Raw genomic sequence first — 13294 nt, 5'->3', positions numbered from 1 at the left:
TCTGGCAGACAATCCTAAATATTCTGTGCTTGAAGATCTCTCACTCCCGCCTAGACCTCCTTGTCCCATGATCTGGGCATGCTTGTGTTCCTCAGGGGGCATGCCACTTAGGGCTACCTTCACTCTAGGACAGTGGTTCTCAACCTTCCTAATGCTCAAACCAATTAATACAGTTCCTCATGTTGTGGTGACCCCCAACCATAAAATTATTTTCATTGCTACTTCGTAGCTGTAATTTTGTTATTGTTGTGAATCATACTGTAAATATCTGTGTCTTCTGACAGTCTTAGGTGACCCCTGTGAAAGGGCTGCTCTAGTGTAATCTTAACCAGTTTACATAGTAAGGATCTATTTCCAAATGAGGCCAGAATCCTGAGATGTTGAGGGTTAGGACCAAAAAGTCGTTGCGGGGTCCAATACCTCTTTTGAAGATCACAAAAACCCCCACCTGGGAGGGCAGGCAGGCCTGCACCTCTGGATAAAGGTTACTGTTGAACAGGGACAGGCACAAGCATGACCCCAGTCCCCAGAAAGAATACAAGAGCTTGCCAGAGTTTAATGAAGAAAGAGAGAAACTGGGGCAGTGTATTTGGGGAATAACAAATTCACTCACAGGATCCTTGTTTCTTCCCTGGGCACAAAAGCCTTTCCAACTGCTTTGCCCATTAAGATGCTAATCTTTTCTGCTCTGGGACATCTGCCCAGACAAGCAGATTGAAAAAGAAATGAGATCAGTTGTTGCTGGAGGCCGCCTTGGTTCATGGTCCTCCCTCAAATAAAAGCTGTCTGTAGAAGCTGAAGACAGGTCGAATGTTTTCAGTGTAAATTTCTGAATGAAAAGAGATTAATAAACTCGGAACCCCAGGTGTAAAATCCAGTGGGTTTGGTACCAACTCGTGTTTGTTATAGACTCATGTCCAATATGCAGCCCAAGTGGGCTTCCAGTGAAAAGATATGGGACCAATACATTTATCCAGTACAGAGCGAGAAGCCGACAGTACCTTCCACTCTGTGAAGTGGCGGGAGTAGGTTAAGATGGGAAGCTGCCAAATGTTGACAGGGATGTTACTCTGCTCGAAGGTCTACTCTTTCCTCACCTAACAGCAGTGCAGTCTTAGGTCACTTAGTCTCTTTGTTAAAATGGTCCCAATGACATCTACTTCAGAGTACTGCTGCATTAATAGGATGGCATAATGGTTAGCCGAGACTCAGTGGTGTTTGCTGACCTTGGGATTTACTCTTTGGCTAACACATGTCCTGGGGAGCTGAGTCCAAGGATCCTGGTTTTTGTCGTTGCTCTACACACCCCAAGACATGATTCTGTAAGAACCCCAACTTACCTACTCTTACAAACTCCAAGTCTCCAGTATCTCTCATCTCTCATCATGATATTCTCTACACTGATGAAAGCATTTGGGTAGCCTTTCTCTTTAGGGACCACACGTATCAGAAAGGCCTGTGCGAGCCCAGATGACGAGAAACAGAGAATGAAGCTCTAAAGTCAGGAGCTAGAGCAGTGGTCCTCAACTGGTGGGTCATGACCCCTTTGGGGAAATCAAATGATCCTTTCACAGGGTTGCAGATATCCTGCATATCAAGTGCTTACATTACAATTCATAACAGTAGCAAAATTACAGTTAGGAAGTAGCAACGAAAATAATTTTATGGCTGAGGGTCACCACAACGTGAGGGACTGACTATATTAAAGGGTTGCAGCCTTAGGAATGTTGAGAACCACTAAGGTAGAGAATTCTGGGTCACCATGTCACTTACTCATGAAGACCCATCAAGCATATAAGCACCAGGCCCTGGTGACCCCAGGTGAGTTGAACTCAGGTCATGGTGAAGTTTGTGTTTGTGATGGAGCATTACATAGGGGTTTAAGGGTATTCTAACTGGTTAGATTTGAACCCGAGGATAACTTATCCTGGCTTAGGATAATTAAGGGTCTCAACCAGCTGCGTATCCTGGCAAGGATTCTTCTGGATCTTGGAGTGCTCCCTAAGTGAAGAAATTGGACATATAACAGTTGGTTGTGTTGAGTGTGGCTTCTGTACAAAATGACATGTGGCCAAGAGTCTATAACACCACCTCTCCTATCAGAATGTCGGTAGAATGTGAAGAACTCAAGATATCAGGAAAAACCATGTGGTGGAGACTAAAAACCTTAGAACCTCACTAACTCCACAGCTACTAAAGATTTTTTAGCAAATAGTTGGCACATGCTCCGTTACTGATATAGCAAACTAAGTCTTCCAGTTCAGAACAAGTGGAGGGGTTCAGTTCGTAGAGTGCTTTACCCAGCATGCAGGAAGCCTGGGTTTGGTCCCCAGCATCTTATTACATAGGCATGATGGTACATATAATTCCAACTCCCAGAGGCATAGGCAGGGGGATTACTGTAAATTCATGGTCAGCCTGAACAACCTAGTAAATTCAAGGCTGACTAGAGCTACATAGCGAAACCCTATCTCTAAACCAAAACAAACAAAAATCAGAAGTTGGGGCTATTGGGATTCTTGGTGCTAGAATGTAGATGGGAGATTTTCTCGTGGCACCTCTGCCCCCTTGTTTGTTCCTTCTTTAGGAGAGTTCAGAGAGAAGCTGGTAGGAATAATAACCCAAAAGAGCAGATTTCAATCCTGCCTAGAAAAGAGACCAGGAGCAGTATGTAGCAACCAGCCCTGCCCCTGGGAAAGAGGTAGTCTCCCAAATGGACAAAGAGCAAAGTCAAGGGGAAGCTTTGCCAATTAGAGAAACTGAACTGGTCAGACTTTTCTTTAATCTATGACTCCAGAGAATGACCCCGGGCACAGAAGCCTGGGGAAGGGTGCAGAGCATGCTGCACATGGGGCTGGGACACACTCCCGAAGGTGACTGTGATCAGTTGTTGGTGACATGGCTTTCATACTTCACAAGGAAGCAAGGTGCCTCCACACCGGAAGTGAAGCATTACAAAGGAAGAAGTTGGGACCAAAAGATCTTGGAAGCAAGATGATGATGGAGGAACATACAGCAAGGACATGGAGTCATGGTTCGCTGATACACTTGGAAGCTCTTCTGGAAGAGGAGAGGAAAATAGAGAAACAAGACCTGGGAGGCATGGAAGAACAGTAGTGATAATAAGAAACCACAGGATTTTCTGAGTGAGAAGAGCAGGGACTTGGTAGGAAGTTTTAAAATGACCTGTATTTTTATTAATAATAATAATAATGACACAGATTAATGGAGTTCGGTACAACGATTCTTTTCCTATGTGTGAGAGTTATATGCACACCATGTGAGTGCAGTACCCAAGGATTCCAGAAGAGGGCATCATCTCCTGGAATGGGAGCAATAAACAGTTATGACTAGCCATGCAGTGTTAAACCTGGGTCCTCCAGAAGAGCAGCATGTGCTCCTAACCACTGGGGTGTCTCTCCAGCCCCTGCTGTGATATTTCAACCATTTATACAGCATACACTGGTCAGTTTGGGCTAATTAGCATTCCCCTCCATCACTGTTTGTTTTTAGACTTCGGGCTTCTCTGTTCTAGATCTTTATAATGGCACTTTATGTGATTGTATTTGTTACAGCCATCCTCCATGAGTTGGGGGGCAACATCGACCCCTCTCCTTTCTGCCTTCCCCACTCTCATTTTTTCCAGCATCTGGACATGACTTCTTCACATTCTGGATGACTTTCTTTGGCTTCCACGAATGACAGAACATAGTGGTGCTTGTCTTTCTGTGCCTGATCTACTGAAATGTTTGTTTGTTTGCTTGTTTACTTATTTTTGCAGCACTGGGGAATAAAGCCAGGGACTTGTGCATGCTGGGCAAGCGAAACCATCAGAGCTACATCCTCAGCCTTTCTGAGCATTTTAATATGAGAAATTATAGGAAAATCTGTGAAACACAAGAAGGGGCATTACTGAATACATGAAACTTCCTTTTACAAAAAAAATCACAAAATTCCATACAAGCATTATTATTATTATTATTATTTTGAGACAGGTTTTCTCTGTGTAGCTCTAGCTGTCCTGGAACTTATTGTGTAGAGCAGGCTGGCCTCAAACTCAGAGATCTGCCTGCCTCTGCCACCAGAGTGCTGGGATTAAAGTTGTTCTCCACGTTCTGGATAATCCTGGAAAGGCGATTGAAAGATGAACCAACTCTAAGGAAAGCCCAGGGCAGAGAGAGGCAGACAGATGTGGACAGAGATCAAGTCCAGGCTGAGGTGCAAGACTGAGAGCCAGACAGATGTGGACAGAGATCAAGGCTGGGGTGCAAGGCTGAGAGCCAGACAGCTGTGGACAGATCAAGTCCGGGCTGCGGTGTAAGACTGAGAGCCAGACAGATGTGGACAGAGATCAAGGCTGGGATGCAAGGCTGAGAGCCAGACAGATGTGGACAGATCAAGTCCGAGCTGGGGTGCAAAACTGACCTATACTGTGCCTCCTTGTGTGACTTTTTCTATGCAGGAGGAGAAGTTAAGATTTGCCAAGAACTTAGAACAGAGTGGGAACGTGTTATATAAATGGAAAGTAATAACTAGGTATTCCGTTAGATATGTGGAAATGAACACACGTCATTTACCTGGCACATAAAATCGGCAGGTCCCAAACATGGGGCTCATCTCTCTTGCCTCAAGGAGTCCAAAACAAGCAAATAGACAGACACTGGCAAGACAGATGTCTGGGGAAAAAACTCAAGAAATTTTAAAAAGTACTCCAATTGCCAAGGAAACATGAGGTCATATTAAGGACATTAAAACCGGCATTGAGTCTTTCGAGAGAAAGGAGACAGGCGAGGCAGGAAGTGTAACAGAGAAGATTATCAACAGCCAGGAGCACTTGAGAACGCGGAAGGAGGACGGTGACGGGTCTGGCCTCACCAGAACTGTGAAGGTAATTCTACAGAAACAATGTGAAGGTGGGCAGCTTCCCTGGGAGGCAGGCTCCACGGCCTCCACAGTTCCACAGCTGGGGAGCTATGGTTATAAACTACCTCCTTGAGTGTGAAAGGCTAAGGACTGTCAGTGAGCCGCAGCCGGTGGACCCATGACAGAAACGGCCAGGGCTGCCATCTTGCTAAGTGGGATGGTCGACACTACCAACCTGGTAGGAGCTAGAATCACACGGTTAACATTGTCAAATTCTAGGCGCATCTGCGAGGAGGATCCTACACTGGATTAGGCGAGGCCAGACTATCCACCCTAAATGTGAATGACAGATTCTAGGGGCTGGGGTTCCGTACTGAAAGGAAAGAGAGGAGCTGGCTGAGCATTGTCATTCATCTCTCTCTGGTTCCTGACTGCAAATGTCATGTGACCAACCGCCTCATGCATCTGCCACCACGCCTTCTCCATGATAGCCCACACCTTTAAACCATGAGCCCTGTAAACCCTGCCTTCCTTAAGTGGCTTCTGTTGGGTCTTTTCTACAGCAACAAGCAGAGCAGGTAACACACCAAGTTTCTCGACTTTGCGAGACGCTTGATATGGGAGCAAACAATCAGAATTGAATCTGTGAGACCACAGAAACTGTGGCCCAACAATTGGGCTCTGTCCAAACAGCAAGTGAATTCTGAGATCTCTGAAGTTTAACCCAGGCTGGGGGTGGGGGTCAGGGTGGGAGTGTCCTGGGTTATAGGTTCTTGTCATAGAACACCATCAAGAGGAGGAAGATGGCTGTTTATGGTCCTGGCTCCTTCCATTTCTTGGGGCCTCCCTCCTAACACAGCCACATCCTGGAGTCTCACACAGGTTTCAGAAGCATTGTCTAAAGGCAAACACTAAGCTGCAGTAAGCAGGAAAAACAAGAGCAAGCTTTTCACTAAGAATGTTCCATCTCCAAGAGATGACCTGTGTCAATCAGACTTCAGGGACAGGTCCTGTGGATTAGAGAGCCCCAGCTTCCAATGTTTCCTCTCCCTGATGGGCATGCTATGAACACCACCTTTAGTTTCTCCCTGCCTCCTGATTTTCTCTTCCCCACTGTCAGAGCCCTAACCTAGTTTACGGTATTTGCAGAGGAGGAGACGCTACATATAGCTTAGCATTTTCTACTCTCTCTACACCAGGAGCCCAGCTGCTCTGTCAGGCTGGAAAAAGGAAAATCAGTTTTCTCCACAACTGTCACTAGGTATCATCAGCGATTTGTATTTCTGACATTTCCTGCTGTATCTAGCTCGTAGCAGTGTCCCCAGGTCTGCAAGGCATTGTGGTCATTGTTACTCCCGGTAATCGCCAACAGAGGCACATAGTTTTATTCCCGAGACCTGTAGTTGAGTTTTATGCTTTGGGTAAACATTGTCATCTCACTTTTTTTCTGGTTTTAACCTTGTTTAAAGTTGCTCCGTGAGATCCGGCTCACTCTACACATCCCCACACAGCTTCCCTCTCCTCCCACTCTCTGGCATTAATGGTGTTAATTTCTGCAGTTCTCTTTTCTCTGATTCAGTGGCTCTCAACCTTCTTCACGCTGTGGCCCTCCAGTACAGCCCCTCACGTTGTGGTGACCCCCCAACCATAAAATTATTTTTGTTGCTACTTCATAACTGTAATTTTTCTGTCATAAATCATAATGTAAATATCCGATATTGAGGTTATCTGATACTGGACCCCTGTGAAGGGTTGTTCAACTCCCCCTCCAGGGTTCAAACTCCTGCTCTCATTTGCTTTGTGCTTAGTTTTCTATCATAGCAAAGGCGAAATAACTAACACAGTCAATCCTCACCTTCCACCTTGAGACGGGGTCTTCCATTGTCCCTACTATGTACGTCAGCCAGGAGCTTCAGGGGCTCTGTTCCCATCTCCCGTGTCCCTGAAGGATGTGTGCACCCACACCCAGCTTTACCTGAGTCCTGGGGTTCCGAACTCGGGTCCCCATGCTTGCACGGCAAGTACTCCATCTCCCCAGCTCTCTGTGGCACAGTTCATATTTTCTTTCCCAAAGTATACTGTCTTGCTATGAGATCTGAAGCAGGCAGTCCCAGGAAGACACTGGCTAAACTGTCTCCTTGAAACAACACCATCTGATCCCACCATACAAACCAGAAGTGCCTTATATGTTTTATTTATAAGACTGGAGCAGTCGAGAGTGTTAGTTTAAATTAACTAATAAAACAGGGGGAATGGCTTAGGGGCTGGCTATTTACAGGAGACGAACTAAGTAAACTAGAGACCATCAGTTTTGTTCCAAATCAGGAATCATGACATTCACAAAGTGATTCTTTTATAAACATTGATCTAAATATTTTATACTTGTGTATTTTTTTTCCATGGGGGGAAAAAGTTGGCAGTAAATCTTTGGCATCAACTTGAACAGGTTTCTCCTTGGACCGTCACCATGCACAGTGCCCGTCCACCTCTAATGGGCCCAAGGATTGTGTTTTGAGTACGTTTTCAGCAACCTCAGTTTTCCGATAGCCGTGGGTCACTCCTAAAGCACTGTTGTCTAGAGGGAGCTGGACAGCGGTTTGAATTGTGCTTCTGGTTCTTGTCACAGCTTGCACTCTTTGCATGTTCATCTTTCAAATGAGAACAGTCATTCAGGGAGTAATATAAAGCGTACATAGAGACCGGCTGCCGGGGGCGTCCTAATGCGTTGATCTAACCGCCCACCAGTAGGGGAAACACACATTTGCTTGCTTCTCTCTAGTCCCACTTTCTCTGGGCAGGCTAGAGACTCTCTCTCTAAATGAACTAAGATGAATAAGAAAGCTCAGGCTGTCTCACTGAAAAGTGAACTTCGAAAAATTATAAATCTGGTCCTTACTGGTTTGTTGAGGTTTAAGATTCTCTCTCTCTCTCTCTCTCTCTCTCTCTCTCTCTCTCTCTCTCTGTGTGTGTGTGTGTGTGTGTGTGTGTGTGTGTGTGTGTGTATGTGCGCGCATGCACACAGGCCTGAGCACACACAGAAGTCAGAGGAGAGCACTGGGTCCCTCGGAGCTGGAATTACAGGCATTTGCAGAACACGTGGCTTGCAATCTATGTGCTGGGCTCCTAGCTCCAGTCCTCACGACTGCACAGCAAGCACACTTACACCGCTGAGCCATCTTCACTGTCTTGTACATAACTTTGGTTTTCATTATTTTTTTTTATCATGTAAGCAATTTGTTCCTCTTTCCTTTGGAAGGCAAATCCTCAGTCCACTGCGACAATCCTAATTCCCTCCCTAAAGTCCTTTGGCTTGTAAGAAAACTTCTTTTCCACTTTGCCCTTTCTAAGAGGTAGGGTATTTACCCTGTATTATTTTAAGAGTTCCATTTTTTTCTAAATTAAAGCAATTCATTTTATCATATTAAACTGGATGCCTTTGGGCTAGCTTCTGCAAAGAAAACTTGGAGGTGGTTAAATAATTCTTATTAAAATGATCCACACCTTTGTCTAGTCTCCAGCCTTTACAGTTAAAACGTTCCTTTGGAATATTGCTCTGGAGGGAGTTGTGGGAAACCTACTATGTGAAATCATAGTCACAGGCACTGTGACAAGACGACCCAGGCTTCTCTAGAGCAGGTCAGGCTTGTCCGTGGAAGCATATGAGCGACAGTAGAGTTCAAATTTCATTCTTCATAAAACGAACTTCAAGACAGCCCAGGGCATGTGGACTGGCCCAGTCTTCCGTTTTCTTGCCATCAAGGACTCGTGGCTGTAGCTTTAAGTCATTATCTGCCACGGGACATTGTGACATGTGTCACAAGGGCCTCTGCATGACCGACTTCACACAGCCTTTGGTCTGAAACCTTCACCAGCCTCAGTGGCAGGTGGGTCCTGACGACCCCACACTCTCAGGAGCTCTTCCAGCCCCGCCCCCTCAGATGTGTCGTCCAGTGAGGAAAAAGAGCGGCCTGTCTTCCTTGGCGTTGGCTGTCTGGAACTCATCCCGCAGCCGGAACTGCCATTCATCCTCCAACTCCAGGCGGACTACGGTCTGGCGGAGTGAGTTCCGGTCTTGGCAGATCACACACAAGGTGGCTCCTTGAGAGAGCAACGACAGAGGCATGAAGAGAAAGGGGTTGAGTCCTTCCAAAGTACCCACTCACAGTAGCCAATGGCTGGGTGGAAGTGCCAAGCACCCCGTGGCCTCTGGGATCCCACTCGCAATAACCAAGTGGCTGGGTGGAAGAGCCAGGAGCCCTATGGCCTCCGCTCCTGTCTAAGTGATTCCTAATCTCAACATCATAGACAATGGTAGGGATTAGGCAGGCTTGCTGGGAAGACAGTGTAGCGGGCAGAGAAGATGAACAGAACAGGGATGAAGGCGAGCAGAGATGGCGGCTTTTCGCCAGGTCAAACCATCTCAGCTCCAGCCCTGGGCTCTCAGGCCACTACTTATCTCAGGTCAACCGTTTCTCACTCAGGTGGGCCCTGGGCAGCTCGCACCTTTGCCACATGCCCCGCCATAGAAATTCTCCATTTGCATAGCGCCCAGCCTGCAGCAAATCACCCATCTGCCAGGCTCTGTTCACAGTCTTTTCTCCTCCCTCTCTACCTGTGTTCGGTCATCATTTGGGCCTGGATGTTTTAAGTAAGTTTACCATACTTAGCTAACCTGGGGCACATTGGGGCCCCCAGACCGCAAGCTAAACAAGGCTGTTAAACACTGTTCCCGAGGTAAGAGGTTTGGCCCTATTTTTGCTAATTAAATGATTGAGAGCAAGGAAAACAGGCAAGGTACAGGCAACGCCAGCAAGGAACTAGAGCAGGCCTGGAGCCATAGGCAGACAAGTGCCTGTTTACAGGGTGTTTCCAGATTCAGCTACTAACAAGAAAAGGAGAAAGACTGGAGGCAATGGAGGACATGGTGCTTTGTACCGCACAGAAGCCTTTAAGGGGCCCCGGGAACCAACATAAAGGACTGAGAAGGATGAGAAACAGAGAAATGAGAAACGCCTGCTATTCATGAAAAAGACAGGGGGGTCTTTTCTCTACTGAACAGTCCCTGGGAATTCAGTCCCAGCTTTCTGCTACTCTGAGAGTTGAGGCCAATGTCCTATCATCGGAGACGCAGGGTGACAGTGGCCGAGGTCCGGGATAGAAGCATTACCTTTCAGAAAATGGAACTTCTTCAAGAAGCTGGCCCCCACGAAGGAGTCACAGAGGTACAGCAGGAGCCCACTGAACGCCACGCCAGAGCAGCTGATGTTTAGGGAGTGGGGCCTGGAACTCACATAACAAACAGAAATCTGGAAAAGAAGGAGCCAGGAGGGTCACCTTCCAGGAAGTACTCAGTCACACTTGGAACTAACAGCCAGCACATAGCACGTGCTGGGGCAAACTCAAGGTGGAGTTTGGGGAAGAGTTAGTTATGATATCGCCTTTAAAAAAGTCAATTCTAGGAGGTTTGTTCCAATTCGTAAGTTGATTTGAAAATCAGTAAAGCCTTGACAAACTAACACGGTGCCCTCTGCCTTGGTTTTGGCAGAGGTCAAGTATGGATAAGCATCTGAGGTAAAGGGTGAGCACAGCCCGGCCTCAGTATCTACAGGTTCCATCCATGCCGTGGGACAATGATCTTTTGTCCTGTCACTTGTATTAATTTTAATAAAACGCTGATTGGCCAGTAGCCAGGCAGGAAGTAGAGACAGGGCAACGAGAATTCTGGGAAGAGGAAAGCTCAGTCTGCAGTCGTGACCCAGCTACAGAAGATGCAAGATGTGACTGCCTTGCCGAAAAAGGTACCAAGCCACGTGGCTAACACAGACGAGAATTATGGGTAATATAAGATGTAAGAATTAATTAATAAGAAGCCTGAGCTACTAGGCCAATCAGTTTATAATTAATGTAGACCTCTGTGTGTTTATTTGAGACTAACTGGCTGTGGGACCTAGTGGGACAGAAACCCCAGTCAACACATACATACCCACAGATGCTGTCAACCACAGGTCTAAAATATCTGGAGAACTGAGTCTGTATTGAGTGTGCAAGGTAGTACGGTTATGTACATAGCATCTACACTGCAATGGGTATAAGCCACCTAGAGGTAAATCCAAGTGTATAGGAGGGTTATATGAGCAATGCTAACACAAGGGACATGAGCGCATGTGAACTCCCAGTACCCACGAAGCCGCCGACCGATCTCCATAGATACCTGAGAGATGCTGTAATTATGATTCAAGATCAAGCCAAGCCAAGTTACCTGAGGTCCTAGGTTAAGGTAGCAGTCCACAGACAACACGGGGTGGCTGTGGTTCTTCAGGGACAGCGGGAAGAAGCGGTGGCTGTGGTACTGGAGGAACTTCTCCAGTAGGAGCTGAGCAGGAGCCGCCAGGAACGTGTGCTTACTGTCTGGGGCACAGATGTACTGGGATGGCACAATGGCCGCAGAGCTGTCAGATACCTGCCAGGAAGAGGGACAGGCCTCAGGCCTCTCAGTTGTCTCGGGTAAAATACAGCAGCACACGCGTGATGCCTTGAGCTCAGAACCCTGGCACCCATGTGAACGCCAGACATGGTCACGTGTATCTGTAACCCCAGGGCTGGGAGAGGGAAGGTCAGGCTGCATCCCTGTAGCTCACTGGCCAACCAGTCCAGCCGACTAATGAGTTCTGGGTTCAGTGACAGACAGCCTCTCAACGGGTAAGGTGGAGAGAAATAGTACAAGAGATCCAACAGCCACCTCCAATGTCTGGCTTCGCATGCATGCCAACGCATGTGCAAGCATGCAAACACACATTTACATGCATGTGAGTGTGCAAGCATGCACACACACACACACACCACCAAAGAAAGCCTGTGAAAACTGACTAATGAGATCACATTGATTTGTACACATTGATCATTCCATGGAGAAAATTTATCCAAAGAAAATAAAAGCACACGCAGGTCTTGGAAACTCTCCCACAGAGCCTGAGCTATAAAAGCAACTAGAGTATCTAGAGCATTGGTTCTCAGCCTGTGGGTCACGACCCCCCTGGCAAACCTCTTTCTCCAAAAATATTTACATTACACTTCACAACAGTAGCAAGATTACAGTCACAAAGTAGCAATGAAAATACTTTTATGGTTGGGGGTCACCACAGCAAGAAGAACTGTATTAAAGAGTCACCGTGTTAGGAAGGTTGAGAACCACTGATCTAGAAGTTGCCAGCTCCTCCCTGACCCCCAAATCCTTTTGCATCCTCTCCCACAGCTCTTCCACTTTACTGTCTAGCCTTCACCCACAAGGCCCCATGCTCTACCACAGCACGGTTCCCTTGCTGCAGCCAGAGGCTGCTCAGTAATTGAAATGAATCTGAAATCAGAACCTCTGCTGGAAATCATGAGCGCTCTGCTACGGCTTCACTCTGAAATACCCAAGCTTCATTAGCTCGTGTCTTGAGGACTTGTTCCCTGCCTGGTGGTGGTATTTGGGGAGGCTGTGGAACCTTCAGGAAGTAGAAGCTAGCTGATGGGAGTAGGTCCTGGGGGTGGGCCTTTAAGGGCTGTTCCAGCCCGGCCCCTCGCTCCCCTGATGTCTACATCATGGTTCACTACCCCATACAGAGCTCCATCACACGGTCCTGCCACCATAGGCTGAGTCCTCCACTCTGCCACCCACCCCACCTTCGTGGACCAAAATCCACCTGGAAGACAAAAGAAATCTTTTTCCCTTAGCTGTTCCAATAGTCATTCTCCCTTTGGGGACATAAATCTAGCTAATCTATGAACTGGTGTCATGGAAACGGGGTTGTTATTTGAGCTAAGTTTGACTGTATGGTTCTCAGGACTTTGGCTTCTTATCAGTCGTAACAGCAAAGTCTAGAAGTTTCCTACGGCCAGTCACAGAAGTTTCCATCTATTTCCTGCCACTCTTCCTGGTTCTTGAGGCTTCCTCCTCGGGGGCACCCATGGACTCCTCGCCACCCAGCTGTTACGCTGGGTCACCCTGCAACATCTCCTGCGGCTCCGTGGTGCTTCTAACAGTGGGGGGCTGCCCTAAGTCTGTCTTCCTCTGCAAGTCCACATGTCTGCGGGAAAAGGGACCAAAGACCAAATGCTGGTTTATATCTAACGAAATAAATAGAAGTGAGCGATTTCGCTCACATGAAAAGTTAAAAAAAAAAAAAACATGTTTAACCAAAGTGCAATTAAGATTGTGTTCAAGCTGGGATGAAAATTTTAAAAAACAAGTAAGTGCTAGGGCTGGGTCAGTGAGCGAGGGCACTTGCCAAGTCTGAGGACTTGAGTTTAATCCTAAGACCCACGTGAAGGAAGGAGAGAACTAACTTCACGTAACCTGTGTATGTGCACTGTGGCATACACGCACACATACATACACCACACAAACACACACCACACTCACACATACACCACAAACAAACACACACCA

General features: G+C 47.0%; 1 protein-coding gene across 3 annotated transcripts in view; it reads right to left on the bottom strand.

Annotated features, from left to right (window-relative positions):
• Positions 1 to 7897: 7897 nt before the first annotated feature.
• Positions 7898 to 13294, bottom strand: part of LOC121438914 (protein GREB1) — a 68216-nt gene continuing 62819 nt past the window's right edge. For all 3 annotated transcript variants that reach the window (XM_041639415.1, XM_041639416.1, XM_041639417.1), the window contains exons 30-32: positions 11123 to 11323; positions 10031 to 10169; positions 7898 to 8961 (exon numbers count right to left, since the gene is read on the bottom strand). In XM_041639415.1, coding sequence (XP_041495349.1) covers positions 8798 to 8961; positions 10031 to 10169; positions 11123 to 11323 — 504 coding nt within the window. In that variant the 3' untranslated portion in view covers positions 7898 to 8797. The remainder of the gene's footprint in view (positions 8962 to 10030; positions 10170 to 11122; positions 11324 to 13294) is intronic.

The sequence above is a fragment of the Microtus oregoni genome, unplaced genomic scaffold, assembly GCF_018167655.1.
Source record: "Microtus oregoni isolate MIOR12 unplaced genomic scaffold, Mior012 000058F_ref0000040, whole genome shotgun sequence".
NCBI classification, from domain to species: Eukaryota; Metazoa; Chordata; class Mammalia; order Rodentia; family Cricetidae; genus Microtus; species Microtus oregoni.
Note: the sequence above shows the minus strand (reverse complement) of the source record. Positions and strands in the feature narration are given on the sequence as shown.